This window comes from Vicugna pacos, chromosome 19 (assembly GCF_048564905.1).
Source record: "Vicugna pacos chromosome 19, VicPac4, whole genome shotgun sequence".
NCBI lineage: Eukaryota > Metazoa > Chordata > Mammalia > Artiodactyla > Camelidae > Vicugna > Vicugna pacos.
This window is the reverse complement of record NC_133005.1, coordinates 30,788,123-30,805,202: the sequence shown is the minus strand read 5'-3', so window position 1 is coordinate 30,805,202 and position 17,080 is coordinate 30,788,123. Positions and strand designations below refer to the sequence as shown.

The following is a 17,080-nucleotide window of genomic DNA, read 5'->3' as shown; positions in this document are numbered from 1 at the left end:
CTGGGCTTGGTTTCTGCAGGAAGGTGGTGCCCACTGGCACTGTCCTCCCCGACAGCTTCGAGGATGCTGTTACTGAACCAAGGACCAGAGGTTTCCACCGTCTCACGAGGCCTTCAGGACAGAATGGAAGCACAAGGACCCAGTGAAGGGGTCTCTTTATTCCTTTTGATCTTCCCCCAGGGGGAGGGGCTTAGGCGGTTGTGGATCCCCAGAGAAAAGGGTGGGGTCCAAGTGATCTGTTTGGAGACCCCTCACCCCAGTTTATCCTTCTCCTTCCCTTTCCCAGAGATGTTTCTAGGGCACTTTGCCCCCCTCCCCAGTCCTCTCCTTTCCATTTGGGGGAAAATCTTTCCCCTCCAGGTTAGGGCCTCTCTCCAGAGGGTGGCCCTCAAGTACGTCATGGCCTGAATGAGGCCAGACCCTGGGCAGGAGGCCACAGCTGGAGGGAAAGGGCTCCAGGCCTAGTTTCCAACATCCTTGGAAAACCCCAGCCCTGCCTGGATGTTCAAAGTGGTGAGAAATCCAGGTATGACCACATGAAAACATGAGTGTTCTTCTGGCCTACAGGCTTCCCACAGACCCATCCCTGCTGAGGCTCCTGGCCTTGGCTTCCCCACAGCAGCACAGGTCCCTCTGTGCTATTTTCCAGGTCCTTGCAACCCCGCCTTCTGGGTCCTTGACATTGGTGTTCTGCCCTGCACTTTGGTGCTGTTAAGGGAGAGCAGGCCTGGATTAAAGCTTTTAGTCCGTCTAAAGGTACTTTCTTTCCCAAAGACAGTGGGAAGGGAGGCCTCAGTGGGGTGCCAGCCCTGCTTCCCAAGCAGGGGAAGAGCTTACTCAGCAGCTGGGTGGGCAGTGAAATGACCAGCAAGGGCTGGGGGAGGCCAGGCAGGTCAGCCTCCACCTGCCCTGGCAGGGTTTGGGGCTGTGTCCTCAGCAGAGGTGCAGAGAGGAGAGGAGCAGCAGATGGGCGAGTGGGAGCCACCCCCCCTCAGCCCTTGCACTGCCCCGGAGTCCCCCTTCCCAGAGGTTGGTGGGGACCTAGAGCATCTGGCGTTGGGATGTGCTGAGATACCAGGGCACCAGTGTGGGAGAGCAGTGATGTCTGGCTCCAGAGCTGTGGGGAGGGGCCGGGGCCAGGGGGTTGGAGGAAAATTACTTCCTGGATACATTCCCCACAGCTGCCACCAACACCTTCCTGGGCATACAGACCTCAAGCCTCACAGGGGCCTCCCTCTTTTCTGTGTCCTGTCAGGAATTGAGGCAGGGTCCCAGAGTGACAGGGACAGAGACATCAAGGGTGTGGTGAACTCTGCAAGGACCCAATCATTGAATGGCTATAGGCCAGGGACACACTGAGGCCTGGAGCAGCTGCCCAACCCCGTGCAGCTCAGCCAGCAAAGGCAGGGGACAGGGGGTATCACCGACCAGCCCGCAGCCCCTCCTCCCCTGCAGTCTGTTGACCTTGTAGCACCCAGCTTCCAACCCCAATGCCCTGGGACACGCAGTCAGGTCTGGGCCAGGCCAGGGTGGGGGACAGCCAGGGCAGGTTCAGGCCAAGGCACTGAGGTCCACAGGGGCCAGTGGCTCCCGCCAGTAGCAGAAGTTGCTGTATTCAGGATTGGCCAGGTCTGCGCTGGGGCCACGGGCCACAGGAGGGAAGAGGAGTTCAACCACCTCATTGAGTCGCTCATACCTACGGCCAGAAGGAGTCGGACTGAGAGCCTGAGCCGCGGCCTCCTTCACAGCAGGCAGAGACTGCATTCTGCTTGGGAGCCCTGAACCAGGGAAGGGGTCCCCGGTGGGAGGTGGCTTTGGGGCCCAAGCAGAGGCTGGGACATGAGGCCTCAGTAGAGTGTGGGACATGTGGTGGGGTTTGGCCTCACGTGGACTTGTGGTTCTTCATGAGCTCCTGGATGAGTTCTCCTCGGGGGTTGACTGTGAAGATGCGAGATACAGGTAGGCCGACCTGCCGGTAGGCAGTGACATCCTGGCAGGGGACAAACAGGGGTCAGTGGGCTAGGAGATCGGGAGGTGGTAGCTCAGCCCCCAGAGAGGGGACACTCACGTTAGGCCTGTTCCCAAAGGCAGCATAGAAGGGCTGTCCCTGGGGCAGGAAGAGCTGCTGGATGTCACTGAGGCAGGCGATCTTGAACACCTCTGGCTTCTTCTCAATCACCTCCCTAGGGCACCCGGGGCCATGGGCAGAGGGGGTTAGCAGTCAGGATGGCAAGGTCAAGTGACAGTAGCACACGATCTGACCCAGCTGACACCCAAGCAAGGCCTGATGCTGGCCTGGCCTGGCCTGGGCTAGGCTGGCAGTGCGCCCGCGCTGCCCCCACCCTCACTGGGCTGCAGGCTCACATCACGTGGGGTGGTTACCTGTGCAGGGCAGAGAAGAGGCTGCTGGGAGACAGTAGGATGGGACCCTCGGGGAGGCTGCAGCCCCGCTCGCTCACCCACTGCAGGTAGCTCTTGGTGAGGTCCGCCATGCCGATGGTCCGGGCCGAGCAGTACAGGAACTTGTATCCATTTCTAGGGGGCAGGACACATGGGTAGCACAAAGCCATCAGGGATCAGCCATCCCCCATCTCACCTTCTTGGCTTCGGCCAGCTCAGCCCAACCCTGGGACCCTTGCAGGGGGAGTACTTAGGAGAACAGCTGAGCCGGGCCTGAGAGGTAGAAGGCATGTGAACAGAGTCCCGAGGCCCAGGCGGACCAGGATAGATGAGGACTTGGCCAAGTATGTAGGCTCTGCCTACAGCAGGAAGGTCAGCAGTTTGACTCAGATCCTGACCACAGCCCTAAGAGATGAATCTTTCAGAGGAGAACTGAGGACCTCTCTCAGTAGGTCTCAGCACTCCCGGGACCTGCCCCAGTCTCCTTCCCCTCTGGTCCCCAAGCCTGGCTTCCTAGGACAGAGGCCGGGAGGCCTAAGATGTCCTGTACTCCCTCCCTGGGGTCCTGCCCCAGCCCACCCCAGCCCAGCCCAGGCACTCACAGGTGGATTTTATGGTAGAGACTAGTGATGCCCTGGTGTGTCCAGTCTTTCCCCAGCTGGGGCAGAATGTGGCCCAGAGCATCTGACCTAGAACCACAGAGTAAAGTCACTCCAAGGCAGTCTCACATGGTCCTCCTATGCTGTGGGTGTGGCCTGATGAGCCCAGCCCCCTGCCCCAGGATGGCCCACTGGGAGGGGAGGGCCTCTCTTCCTGCCCCTCCTCCCCCAGCACAAAGGGAGGTGAACCCCCATGCCCTCCCTCTCCCCCAACGGCTGACTGGGCCTCACTTGGTGATGGTACCATCGATGTCGGAGATGACCACCTTGTCGTCCCATTTCCACAGGTAGATGGTGGCCCTGCAGCGGCAGGTGCCCTGGTACTGTGTGGTCACGCTGAAGACCACACTGTTGGCACCTTCCTGCAGGTTCAGGCGCCGCTGGGGCCAAACCAGGGGGTGGGGGGGTGCTGTGATCTGCTACAGCCAGGTGCTGTCCACCCACTGCCACCCTCCACTGCAAACTGTTGCCTTACATCTCCATTGGCCTCTTTTTCCTGTTTCTCCAACTCAAGAACCTTCCTGAATTCATCAGAGAGCTATGCGCAGACACGTCCACATGGGCAGAGAGTGGCCGTGAGGAGGAAGTGAAGGGTGCACAGTGCCGGGCACAGGAGCTTTGGGATGAAGCTCACAGACCAAGCCTGGCCTGCGACCCCCACTGCTCTTGGCAGGGTGACACCCAACTCCACAGGCAGGCAGTCCCCTGCCTGGGGCTAAGGTACCTGTGACATCTCCCCAAAGAGAGACCCAGCCCTGTCCTTGGTCCACAGAGAAGGATCAGGGCAGCTCGCAGCCACAACCTGTGACCTGGCTGAACTTGAGTTGGATGTAAGCCCCAGGGTATCACACAGGTGACAGCCACTCTGTACCAGACTGGCAAGACCCTCCGGGGCACCTCCCTGACCACAGAGTCACACTCAGAAGAAAAACACTCTTGTTACAGAAGTTAGTTACTGAGCTCAAAGATGCAACTTGGGGATCCAGAGTTGCCCAAATCTGAGTGGCTGTCACTAGCTTATTGATTCCTTTAGGGTAGCTTCCAAAGGCAGACCCCAAGCCAGCCAACCCACTGCAGGTAGATATTTTAAGACAACAGAAGAGGGCTTTTCTAGTGAGAATGTCCAACAGAGAAATGGGCTGGCACGTGAAGCCATCCCTAGAGGATTCAAGCAGAGGCTGGAAGGGCGGCTGCCAGGGGGATGGATTTGGGGCTTTGGTGAACACAAGCCATTCCTCAGCCAGGCCCTGAGAGCCTCTAGGGCAGAAATACCTGAGCCTCCCCACCCCCACGTGAACACACCATGCACACACTTACAATCTGGTTGGAGGAGAGGTGGAGGGATTTCTTGTAGGTAGGAGTGTGGGCTGGAGGCGAGAGGGGCAGGGAGGGGGCCTCCAGGATGACAGGGCTGTCCGGGTCGTCGTCCTCACTGCTCAGGGCTTTGGTCCTTTCCCTGTGGGCAGCTCAGCTCTCAGGCCACCTCCCCCAGCCAAGGCCTTCACTCTTACAGATGCGCACCCTTACCCAGGCTACAAGGAACCTGCTCTTCTCCCTGCCCCTCCAGAGACTACCCAGGGGATCAGAAACCCCTCCCTCTAGGTGGCACCCATTTTGGGGGTAGCAGCAGACATAAGGAGACAGGCCAGTAGTCTACACCCAGAAAGGTGGTAGCGGAGCTGGAGTAGAGACCCAGGGCGCCCAGCCCCCAGGGCGCTCTCCAGAGCCAGGTACTACTACCAGCTTCGGAGATTTTTACCAGAAAAACCTAGAAGTGCATCTTGGCCAATCCCACCTGCTGTGGCTTCAGTCAGCCCATCCTTGAAACCCGCTACCCGACCCTGGACATTCTGGGTCACTTCAGACGTGAAGAAAGGAAGGTCAGCTGGCCCCTGGACAGGGGAAGCCCTACTCTTCCTGTATTTAATATGGTAGCTCCTTGTCTGGGCTAGGAGTGTGGGTGCCCGTTCCAGCTCTGCCATTTCCCAGCTGTGGGACATTTGGTGTATCCAGGTTTTCCCATCTGTGAAGTGGGGACATTTCCCAAGAAGCAGGGGTGTAGAAGTGATTGCGGGGTGACAAAGAACCCTGGCGGGGGAGGGGTGCTGGCTCCAACCCTGCCCCTACAGCCGTCCCTGGGCTGCAGCTCCAGGTGCAGAGCCCCAGCCAGGAGATCCAACTCACCCCCGCTGCTCCCTTGCTGTGGGTTTCTCCCTCTGGGCACTGTACTGTGGGAAGAGTATCCATCTGGTGAACCCCGCCCCCTGCCTGTGCTGGCCCCGCCTCCTGAGCATGACCACCCACCTCCTTGGCCGGGAAGTCCCTTCGTCGCCAGGAAAACCACCACCGCCCTCCCTTCCGAGGCATCTTCTCCTTCTCCAGCTTGTCCACGGTGCTCTGAGGGCAGATGGAGGCCATGGTACTTTTCCCCTGCACCACACAAACCCACCTGACACTGCCATTGGGGCCCCCATGAGCCCAGAGTCTGGGGCTGACCCTCAGGCAAGGTGCTGTTGACACTTGGAGGCCAAAGAAGCATACTCACCTCCATCTTGGGATTCTGAGCAATGACTCAGGGAGACCCAGGGCCACTCCCAGCCCTGACGCTCAGCTCCAGCCCAGCCCTGACCCCCAGCTCCAGCCCAGCCGTGGCCTGGCCTCCAGATCCTGTGGCTCAGTCTCCCTACTCCAATAGCTGAAGGCAGTGCTTTGGGAGTGTCTTAAGATCCTGTACTCCCTGCATGATGCCACCAAGTGGCAGCAGGAAGGACAGTCTCTAGGCAGTACCACCCTCAACCTCCAAGACCAAATAGGCAATTTCTCAGGTCAGTGATCTAACCCAGGAACAGCCTCCCTCTCTGCATGTCACCGTCAGAATCTGGTGGGGACAACATGACCTTGTGAAAAATTCTGGTTAGGTTTGCGCTAGATAACCTAGGAAAGCCCAGGGCCAGGCCCACCTAGGAGACATATCAGCTTCCTGCAAACCCAGAATGGAGAATCCAAGTCAGGACGTCAGCCAGGGTGCCCACCTGGGCTGGGAAGAGGCTTGAGGAGTTTCCAGGGGCCTCAAGTGGTAGATCTGTCTGGATAGGGTGAGAAGAGCCAAGCAGGGGAGGGACCCTCTCCTTTCCCACAGCTCTGGGTCCTATCTCAGACCCAGAGCCAGCCAGAGGACAGAGCTGAGCATCACCAAAGGGAGGCACCAGCTGTCAACACCAGGTGAATGACGTTCTTTGGGCAAGCCTAACCAAGCCCATAACAATGGGCCAGACCCGGGTGGGGCCCTGGACGCCTCCCAGCAGGGCAGAAGGGGCAGGTGCAGGTCAGTCCTGCACAGGGTAGAGGTTCTGGGAGGGACTCCAGAGGCTGGTCCCGCCCACCTCTGAGCATCTGTACATGCTGTTCCCCACCCCTTATCCACTTATCCTTCAGACCTCTGCCCATTGGGCCCTTGGTCAGCAAACCCCCTACTGGAGGCACTCAAAGCAACCCAGACCTCTCCTTTCTAATACTCACAGTTGAATTTTATATTCATTTGGCTGAGTCTGATTAATTGTCTTCCTTTGAGGAAATGACTGTCCCCAGTCCAGGCCTGGCACATAGTCAGTACTCAAACAACTGTGTGCTGATAAAGCAAGCACCCGCAGCCCAGCCTCAAGAGGGCCTCAGGGTAAGGTGAGGGGTGGGATCTCCATCCCCCAAGACTGTCTCTCAAATCCGAAAACCTCCTGCTGAAGGCATGTCCCTATTTCATGTCTGTCCCCTTCTGGTTTGTCCTGAACTCTTCTGAAGTAAACTCCAAATCCAATAAGATTCGGTCATGCCAGGAAACCAGGAAGAGTGGGGCTCTGTCCACACTGCCTGGGGCAAGGTTTCAGGGGACCCTGGTCTCTTCTCTCAGAGTGGGTCCTGCAGCCAGTTGGCCTGAGGCCCATCTCTGCCCACTCTCCACTTCCTTGCCAAGGGCCCCCTATCCCCAAGGAGGCTCCTGGGTGCTCTAACCATTACCTTGGGCAAGTTCTTCTGGAAGGCTTGAAGACAGAGGACCATGGGGGCAGCTACAGCCCAGTTATAATGCCTGGAGAGACAGATTGGGGTGTTAGGGCCATGGAGGGCAGGGCAGCCCCGTGACTGCCAGCAGCCCAGCCCCAGTACCCACTTCTCATTGATTTTCACCACCAGGTTCGGGTTGTCCAGGAGACCCGGGTTCTGGGCAAGGTCCTGGTAGGAGACGATGTGCTGGCTGAATTTCTCTGGGCACAGAGGCAGAGAGCGAGGTTACTAAGGCCAACACATCCCACGTGAACTGCTGTCCGAACCCCTCCTGTCTCCTCCACCTCCTGCCACTCAGGCCCCCTGCAGCTTGGTTCTTGGCCTTAGCAGGACTCCTTGCTTCCTGGGGTTTTGGCACCTGCTAGTCCCACTCCAGGCACCTGGTATCCTGAATCCACAAGATAAGTCACATCTTAGGGTCAACCATTTGTTTCACGGGGTCTTGGGGGCTGCTCAGTGCTGGAAGGCCAAGGGTGGGTTCTGCAAAGCCCAACCTCACGCATACCTCCCTGCCTCACCCTCTGGGGTCTTCCCTCCCCTCTCCCATCCCTGGGGCTCAGTGCTAGTCCTCGGAAGGGTGGGGGCCACCATTGAGCGTACCCAAAGAGATATCCCAGCTGTCAGCCAGGCCCCCGCAGAGGGAAAGCACGATGGTGTCTGCTGTGTCCGGAGCGGGTTCTGGTTCCTGCTCAGGATTGCAGTCCCCCAGCACCTTCTGGCTTTCGGGTTCACTCCACCTCCTGGCCCCCAGACCACAGTCTCTGGGGACAAAGGGGCCAACAGTGACATGAATACAAGGAAGCCGGGAGGAGTGGCCCCAGGGGACCTCTGAGGCCCCTGATAGCCAGTCCCTGAGCCCTACAGTTCCCAATCCCAAGACACCCAGGCATCCAGAACCAGGCACCTCTGGGGGAAGTAAAGGGCTGCATTCTCAGAATCCAGGGAGGGCAAGTCATCCAGGTAGATGTCACTAGGGCCCAGGTGCTGGCTTCTCTTCAGGGAGCCTGGGGGCAGAGGAGGGGACATCTGTAGACCTAACGTGATCAGTATTGTGAGCAGTGTGCCTCCCCCTGCCTGTGAACATCCCAAGACGGCACTGTCCAGAACTTTCTGATGGAAAGGTCCTACGTCTGCACTGTCCAGTACAGCAGCTGCTGGCCACACGTGGCTCCTGGGCACACTTAAAGTATGGTGTGATGGAGAAATGGAATTTTAAATGTTATTTAATTTTAATTAATTTAAACTTAATTTAAAATAGCCACACATAGCCAGTGACTACCCATCTGGACAGTACAGGCTACTGCCTTCCCACTATCTTAGGATAAACCCCAGCTCATAAGCCGGGAATGATCTGGCCTCTGCTCATCTTGTGGGCTTCCTCTCCCAGCCCTCTCCCCAGCCTCCCTCAAGCCACACCAGCTGCCTCAGCTCCTGGATGTGAAACCTCTCTCCATCCTCATGGTCTTGACACACACTGTTCTCTTTGCCTAGAATTATCTTCCCCTGGTCCTCACTTCACTGGATTTTTATGGTCCACACCACAGCTTAGGCATTACCCGCTCAGAGAGAGCTTCCCTGACAACATGATTTAAATAGCCCCATCTCAGCCAATGACTCTGTCCCATGTTCCCCACATAATGCACTTTCTTGTTTATGCCCGTGTGTCATCCGTTTGCCCCAATGGACAGTAAGCCCCCGAGGGCTGGGGCCAAACACAGTGCCTGACACACAGTAGGTGCTCAAAACGTGCCTGAAAACCCAGAGTCCACCCGGGGATAATGTGAGGCCAAGGAAGCAGTGGGAAGGGTCCAGCCATCACTCACCTTTCCTCCTGGAGACCCCCTCCAGCTGCCTGGTGGGAGCAGGGGCCTCCAGAGCAACCCAGCTCCATGATTTAGAGGCAGGAGGAAGGCCCGCATCTCTGGACCTCTGAGTCTTGGTTTCCTCTCTCTCATGGGTGGGGAGTGGGGGCCCCACCAGAGCGGGCACCTCTGTGACAGGCTGAAGGTCAGCGCCAGCCCCTGTTTGCAGGACTGGGGGTCCTGCAGGATCCACACCAGCCACAGGGGTGGAGGGGGTGCTGGGCACTCCCTGAGGAGAAGAGGCTGTCCTGGAGCTGCCATCAGGGACCATCGAGGACTCGGGCCACTCAGCTTTGCCCACCTTCAGTTGAACAAATGGAGGAAGATATGGCCATTTCAGGGCCTGCCTCCCATACCCCACAAAGCCTTAAGGAGGTGGCCCAAGTCTCTGTCACTCCAGTCCTGACCTGCAAGGACCACAGAACCCCAGAAAGGTAAGGAGGATGGGGGGTTGATAAAGGAGCCTACCTTAGGCAGCCTTCCCCAGGCCCACTGCAGGTGGGACTCAGCTCTCAGGGGGCTGGGTTCGGGGGTCCGTAGCTCCAGCTCTGAGTCACTCTTAGCGGGGGTTAGCCCATCCAGCGAGAGGCTGCTGGAAAGAAGAACTCAGAGACCCCCGCCCCAGCCTGCCGCCCACCCTAGCCTGGCTTAATTTTTTTTTGGCAACACGTATTTCTGCCTGTATTGGGTCCTGCATATATGAAGAATATATAAATATATAAAGAACTCCTACAAATCAATGATAAGAAGGCAATTCAGTTTTCTAAAAAAGGGCAAGGTTGTGATTTCTTCACGGGTTTCCATTTAGGGTGATGAAAAAGTTTTGGAACTAGATAAGGGGTGATGGGTGCACATCATGAATACACTAAATGCTATTAAGTTGTGCCCTTTAAAATGGCAAATTTTATGTTATGTGCATTTTACAAGAAAAAAATACGGGCAAAAGACTTGAACAAACACTTTGTACAACAGATATGCGAATGGCTGATAAACACAATAAATATGTTCTGCCATTATTCATTAGAAAAATGGAAATGGAAACCACTCTGAGACCCTGGCCTTGAGTCCCTACCTGCAGCCCAGCTGGACTCTCACCTGGCCTGGGGGGAGCACTCGCCATCCGAGTAGGGGTAGATGTCCTTGGGCTGTGGTGAGGACTCTCCTTCTGGCTGGATGTTGCTGAGGGGGCCACAAGGAAATAAATGGTCACTGACAGAACAGGCACCCCAGGCAGGGCATGGAAGCCTGGACATCAGGGACTTGAGGAAGTAAAGCAACTAAAGCCCAGAAAGATCAAGAACCTTGCCCAGGGTCATACAGCATCAGCAGAGGAAACCATGCTTGAACTCCAGTTGGCATTCCCACACCCTCAGCCCCAGCCTGGTCCCTACATACCCTGGGGGCTCTGGCCTTGGCTTTTCCAGCAGGGACAGCTCACTCTCAGCACCTGCCTCCAGCTCTTCTGAACTAGAATGATCGGCCGCTGCCGCATCCTCCTTCCGCCTGGGCTTCCTCCTGCGACGCCTCTTCTTCCGCCCTGTGGAGGCCATACCCGTGATGCTGGCCTCAGGCTCGCTGGCTGTGCCTGGCTGGGAGTCCGAAGCGAACCCGGAAAGGCCCCCGCAAGGGATGGGTGATGTGCAAAGGCGGGGAGGCACGTGTTCCTGTGGAGCAGACCAGGGGCAGGGCTGAGAGGGCTACAGCTTGAGGGCAGGGAGCAGGAAAATAGGCCTGGAGGTTGGACAGAGATGGCAGCAGCATGGCCTTATAACTGTTGCTGGCCTCAAAGTTCCCTAACAGAGATAAAGCAGCTCCAATCCCAGGGGTGCGTGCACTCCTGGCAGCCCACGGCAAGCCAGGGTGCTGCATGAAACACACTGTCTAGACAGACACCTGGGCATCGGCCTCTCGTCTCTTCCTGCAACTACCACAACAGACACCTACTTCCCCTTTAAGACTCAGCCAGGTGTCACCTCCTCCAGGAAGCTTGTTCTGACTTTCCTCAGCCTCAGTTCCAACCCCCTTCACTGCAGTGACCAAACAGTTCCATCATCTGTTGTTCACATGTCTGTCTCCCAGGCTAGTCTGGGAACCTTCTTTCAAGGCAGGGGTCACCCTTGATCCAGATCCACTGCACAGTGTCTGGCATAAAGTAAAGGCTCAAAGCTTGTTAACCTCAAACAGTTTAAACATGTTTGCCAGCTTATGCTGGGCCATGCCTCCCTTCTGCAAATGCCCCTCTGTTGCTCCCCTGCCCACACACTTCCATGTTCCAGCTGCACTAGGCCAGTACCAGGTCCAGAACAAGCCGTCTTATGCCTTCCAGTCCCCAGCCATTGCTTACCACCCTCCTCCCCTCCAAGCTGCTCAGGGAAGGCCTCCTTTTCATCCTTCAGCTCAAGTGCCCCCTTCTGGGAAAACTTCCCCGAATGTCGTTAGCCCTTCCTCCCTCACCAAACCCCAACCCCTCGCCCTGGGTCCCCCAGCACATCTCCGCCAGCATGTCATGGGTGCTGGAGGCCAGCCCTAACTGATGTCCCTTCCTCAGACCCTCACTGATGGGTACTCCCTGGGGTGGGGACAGTGACAAATCCCCAGGCCCTGCCCAGAGTGGGCACTAGTGAAGGGGCAGGGACAGGCAAGGACAGAGGCATTTACCTCATCGCTCTCCAGCTCTTGGACGAAGAAGGCCTCCCCACTGTCCCCCAGCTTCATGTGCAAGTCCACCGGCTCCCCATTGATCTCGATGTCTACCTGTGACAGGGTGTGGTGGGGCAGGGGTCCGCACTGCTAGCCCTCACTCCCACACTCCCGTCCACTGGCCTCCAGCTGGTCCTGGAGACACAGGCTCCCTGCTGCCCCAGAGCTCCACACATTCTGGAACTCTCTACCCCCAGACCTCAGGGTAACCCCCCTGCTCCCCACTCTAACAATCTCCTGTGTTCCTCTCTCTCCCACAACCCATAAGGACAAGAACACGATCCATCTGGTCACTGCTGTGTCCCCAACCCCCGGGGGGTGCCCGAACATTTGAGGACTGACCACATGAACAGCAGTGAGAACCAACCTCTCCCAGGCATGTCGTATAGGGTTTTCTCGAGATTGTCTCGTTAAATCTTCACAACAGCCCCTGCCACTGCCTCCTAGCATTACCCCCCTTTGTAGATGAGGAAATTGAGGCTCAAAGGGGTTAAGTAACTTGCTGGGAAGTAGCCAGGTGAGGCTATGAACCCAGAAGGTTTCAGTCCACAATCTAAGCCCTTAACCACTTAGCTAGACTGTCTCCCCCAAGGTTACACTCTCTTATTAGGATTCTGGAAAGTTTACAGTCACCACCAGTTTCAAGGGGATTTGGGCCCACCAAACTTCTGTTCACACACCAGAACTCAAAAATTTGCCATGTTCGTCTGAGCCCAGAGAAGACAGAGCTGGTTTCCTAAGGGTGAGGAACTGCATTTTTGAGTGTCACCCACATGCCTGGCCCTGAGACAATGTTATCAGCTCCTATTTAATCACCAGGGAGATGAGAGCGCACCACTTGTGTAGGTGGAGTGACTTACCAGTAACACCCAGGTAAGGTCTCTGTAAGTTGGTGCCAGGTCTGAGGGCCCCAGTACTGAGGACTGCCCGCTGTACTGTTTCTAGGGGAAAACTGGAACCTTCTTGGACCAAAACCCCAAACCCACCCAAAACCTTCTAAGAAAATAGAAAAGAAGGGCACACCCCTACCGCAAGGAGGCCTGGGTCCTCTCCTGGGGTTGCGGTGGCTGCCCCGGCCTCACGAGCCCCCTCCTCTCCGGTGAACACTCACCACCTTCTCCCGCGACCGCAGAACGCCCAGCTTGCCGAAGCGCACGTGGAAGGGGGAGCATCGGAAGGAGCCGTCCTCCTGCTTCACCACCAGCACGTCGATGCCGCCGCTCAGCGTGGCCGGGTTCAGGCCCCGGTACAGCTCCTTCACGGTTCCAAACACCGTCTCTGCCAGCTGCCCCACGTAGTTCATGGCTGTGCCAGCAAAGGAAGGCAGTGCTGGGACCAAGGCCTGGTCCACGGCCCTCCGTGAGCAAGCTCCGCAGCCTGACCCCCCAGGGCACACGCCAAGTGGCCCCTGGAGCGCCTTTGCAGCCAGGCAACAGTGACAGGGTGGGAGGTGTGCCTGGAGACGTGGGTTCTAGTCTCAATGGGCTGTGGGACTCTTGGACAACCGCCTCCCTTCTGCCCACATCTGTCAAACCAGGGCAGCAGGTAAGGCGATCCAGGGTGCCCTGAGCCTTTAAATGCTATGAGTAATGATAATGACCACAGCGCTCAGCGGCCCAGCTCATCTCATCTTCACAACAACCTGCAGGGCTGGCTGAGTGAGTATCATTATCCTTGTTTACAGGCAAGCCAGCTGAAGCTCAGATAGGTGGACTGACCTGCCCAAGATCGCACAGCTAGTCAGGAGAGGAGCCAGGATTCGAACCCAGGCCTGTGAGACTGCAGACCCCTAAGTGTGAACCACTGGGATGGCCCAACTGTGGGAAAAGGAGGAGGTCGGCACCCATCCCTGGGGTGCAGTGGGGAGCAGCCTCATGATGTGTCAGGCCCAAGGCCCTGACGGGTCACAGGTGACAGTCCTGAAGGCTGATTTCTTCTTGGGAAGGAGGAAGTCTGTTTTTCCATCTGAGGAATGGGTTCAGCTGTCTTGCTGCCTCTTGGTCCCAGGAGTTGGAAGGGACCTTCTGGGCAATTGTGGCTGAATTTGTGGGGAGCCAGGGGTCGGGCCATGCCAGGTATCTCAGGCTCTTCCCAGTTCTATTCCTGAGGTCAGATGTTTGGGGTAGAGCTTCCCCTATAGCTGGGTCAAAACTCCCAAGTTCTTGCCAGTTTCCTGGGATGTGTGGGAAGCCTATCCATGGCCACAGCCTGACCCCCATGTCTCCAGGCCCTAGTTCTCACCCCTAACCCCAACTCCTCAGACCCATATTCAGGCCTTGGGCTGGCCCCTGGCCCATCAAAGCTGTTCCTTCTTCTCCCAACCAGACCGGTCTCTCCAGCTCTCCCACAGCAGGCAGAGCTGGGTGAGCCAAAGGCAGGAGGCTGTAGCAGCTGCGGAGAAGAGCCAGAGTCATAATGAAAGCCACCTCCACGCTGGCACAGTGCCTGCCCTGCCAGCTTCAGCTCATCGCCTCTTCCCTGAGGGCCAGGCCAGTGGCCTACTGCCCTGCCAGCTGCCAGGACCCAGACCAGTCTGGGCACCTCCACAGGGCACTTCCCTCTGATCCTGCATCAGAATCCCTGGAGGTCTGCCAACCATGCAAGACCACTGCTAAAGAAGTCCGGTAACTTATCCAAACCCTATGAAGCTGATAGGCCAGAGATGTGGGGAGGGAGTGATGACTCAGTCCTGGTTTCCTGAGATGCCTCCCAATCCACAGACCCCAAACCACACCACAGTTGTCTGCTGGGAAGGCCACCCAGCCCACAGTCCACCTTTGAACAGCTCTGTAATGCCTCACCACTCAAAATGTGGTCCAGGGCCCAGAGTCACCTGGGAGCTGGTTAGAAACTGAGAGTTTCACAAACATAAGGTCCCATGAGAATCGCTAAAATGAAAACCTGGAATAAAATGAAACTCTTTGGACCCCTAAAATGTCACTCAAATTGAACAAATCTTTTAGCTTCAAGGCACCTGCTATGTGCTAGGTGAAAATTCCCACTTTGGTTTCTCCCTCCCTAACACCGAAGTCTGAACACCGGGTCTGAGGAGACAGACCGACTGACAAGGAGAGACATGTGGTGGGCAGGGCTCTAGAACACTGTGCCCAGAAAAGGCAGAGAAGACTCTAGAAGCTGCATGAGAGGCATGAGAGGGGCAGACCAGGGTGGGGGCAAAGTTCTGCCTAGCTGGAGGCCTAGCCTGATCTATCCGGCCCACAGAGGGCAAGAGCAGGTGCTGGGGCCGGGGCTAGGCGGCCAGGGAGACAGGCGCAGCTCCACCTCGTCCAGAGCTCCTCCACATGGGCATCACTGCTGTTTGGGGCTGGCGAATTCTTGGTTGTGGGGGTGGGTTGGGGGTGTCAGATGTTTAGCTGCATCCCTGGTCTATCCACTAGATGCCCAGAGCACCTTTCCTCCAGCTGTGACAACCAAATGGTCTCCAAACTTTGTCAAATGTCCCCTGGGGGACAAAACTGCCCCTAGTCGCTGAAACAGTAGAAAAGAATTGAATGGCAGAGGTGATATGCAGGGTCCAACACTGATCCACCCAGGAGCGTTCTTAGGCCAGTAACTTGCTGGCCTCAGCTTCCCCTTCTATGAAACAAGGCCTGGGTTTTTCAGATCTTTCTCAGCTCTGATGTCATGACAGGCTAGAATTCATCCCTCTCCTTGTCCCCACCCCATGAGTGGATGCCCCTATCTCTGCTTGCTCAGCATTTGGAGGGGTGGGGGTGCTCCTCTCCTCTACATGCACCCATCCCTGAAGGCATCTCCAGTCCCCAGGACCTAGCTCTGCCTGCCCGGTCTTCTCCAGATGGAGGAGAGCTCTGCTTGGCTCCCCTATACCACCCTTCACCCCTAGACTAACATGTCTGAAATCAAACACTTCCTCTCCCCCTGAAGGCCCAGGTCAGCTGAATTCCTCTCAGGACCCATGGGTACCCCTCACTCCCAAGCCCTCTGAATCCTGGTCCCCAGTTTCCTGCTTGTCCGGCCCCTCCTTTTTCCTCCTGCTGTCCTAGGTCAAGGTTTTGCTAACGACACCCAGATCCTGGGTGGCAGCAGGCACCGTGGTTAAGGCACCAGACTGTCTGGGTTCTAATTTCCTCCCTGGCATGTACTAGCTGTGACCTTGGACGAGTCACATCACCTCTCTGAGCCTCAGTTTCAACCTCTGTCATAGGGATAACCTAAGGGACGTGTGAGTAATTAACAACCTAATTCATGTCAAGCAGCAAAATGCAGTGCTGTCCACTCCCCCCACCACAGCTCCACTCACCCAGGCTGGTTCCAAGGGCACTACAGGTCAGACTCCTATGCACTGCCCCTGGCCTGAGTTCAGACTTCTGAACTTCGCATTCAAGGCCCTGCGCAAAAGTGGCCCCACTGTTGGCTCCAGGCAGGCCTCAGAGTCCACTCTGGGAACATCCACAAGCCTTCCAAGCCAGCACACAACTCCACCACGGGGAAGCCAGAACAAGCAGCTCTGGGTGTAAGCCCTCAGCCTTTTTGGGCTCCCAGATTCAGGGAGGGGTTGGGGTGTGACTCTCCATCTAGGACCAGAGGGAGCAGAAAGATAAGCATTGCTTTTGCCCTGGAAGGGAGAAAGCTCCACCCAGGACCCCCAGCAGCCGTCACAGCTACTGCATCTGACCTACCCAGTCTCAGGGCGGGCCAGGCACGGGGCAGACCCCGTTCTGCACCTGAGGACCCTCTGTACCAGAGAGAGTGGGTGTCCTCCCCAAGGAAACACACTCAGCCTGCGGTGAAGCTGGGGTGAAACTTTCCCCTTAAGAGGTTTTTTATAGCTCGTTCTCTTCTGATCCGGCATTCCGGATGTCCGGAGGGCCCCGCAGCACTGGGTGGGGAGAGGAGTGAAGTGAGGAGTTCCCTTCTGATGGCTAAAGATGGACTCAGGCCTGGGAACGGAAAGGAATGAGGGACAGATGGCAGGACAGATGAACGGGGCGGGGGAGGGGTATCTCATCTCCGGCCCGGGTTGGGCCCTCCCTGGGGGGTTGCCCTCTGGACTTCCGGGACCCAGAGCCGCCGCCTCTACCTGAGTACGCAGGGTCAGCAGGTAAGTGTCCTTCGCCCCGCACTCACTAGGCACTTCCGGCTCCTCTAGGACGGGGTGAGATCCCGGTCCCGCCCCGTTCCACGAGCCAAGGGCGGCCTCTGCAGGTCCCAATCCGTCTAGACTCCACCTTCCGGAAAGACCCAGTCCCCGCCCCAGGGCGCCCTTCCACCTATGGAGGCCGGGGCCCGCCTCAGGCCCCGCCCACGCAGGCCCTAGCCCGTCCCGCCCCGCGCCCTAGAGTTCCTTGACGGAACGTCCGCGTGGCCGGCCACGAGCCCCACCTCCAGGATCCGCGGAAAAGCTGGGACTTTCGAATCGAG

At 57.3% G+C, this 17,080-nt stretch overlaps 1 protein-coding gene across 5 annotated transcripts; it reads right to left on the bottom strand.

Annotated features, from left to right (window-relative positions):
- Nucleotides 1-139: 139 nt before the first annotated feature.
- On the bottom strand, nt 140-16,885 carry LPIN3 (lipin 3). 5 transcript variants are annotated; one of them, XM_072944237.1, is made up of 20 exons: nt 16,740-16,885; nt 12,789-12,982; nt 11,636-11,731; nt 10,373-10,641; nt 10,073-10,156; nt 9,446-9,569; nt 8,939-9,278; nt 8,020-8,119; nt 7,716-7,876; nt 7,222-7,315; nt 7,071-7,140; nt 5,364-5,456; nt 5,244-5,287; nt 4,377-4,515; nt 3,291-3,439; nt 3,003-3,089; nt 2,383-2,535; nt 2,069-2,183; nt 1,887-1,990; nt 140-1,696 (listed from the first exon to the last, which is right to left on the bottom strand). In XM_072944237.1, exons 2-20 carry the CDS (start codon nt 12,978-12,980, stop codon nt 1,552-1,554), a joined length of 2,559 nt encoding a protein of 852 aa, XP_072800338.1. In that variant the 5' UTR covers nt 12,981-12,982; nt 16,740-16,885; the 3' UTR covers nt 140-1,551. The 5 variants fall into 5 exon arrangements, with proteins under 5 accessions (XP_072800338.1, XP_006202598.2, XP_072800340.1 ...); XM_006202536.4 differs by having other exon boundaries at nt 9,446-9,566; XM_072944239.1 differs by lacking the exon at nt 11,636-11,731.
- Between the last annotated feature and the right edge of the window lie 195 nt (nt 16,886-17,080).

What these genes read in the sequence shown, in the direction of transcription:
- LPIN3 (XM_072944237.1), bottom strand. Translation starts at nt 12,980, where the DNA reads ATGAACTACGTGGGGCAGCTGGCAGAGACGGTGTTTGGAACCGTGAAG. An exon ending in AAGAGCTGGAGAGCGATGAG is followed by an intron (nt 10,642 to 11,635) that starts GTAAATGCCTCT and finishes TCTGCTCCACAG; the next exon opens with GAACACGTGCCTCCCCGCCT. An exon ending in ACCTCTCCTCCAACCAGATT is followed by an intron (nt 3,440 to 4,376) that starts GTAAGTGTGTGC and finishes GTTTGGCCCCAG; the next exon opens with CGGCGCCTGAACCTGCAGGA.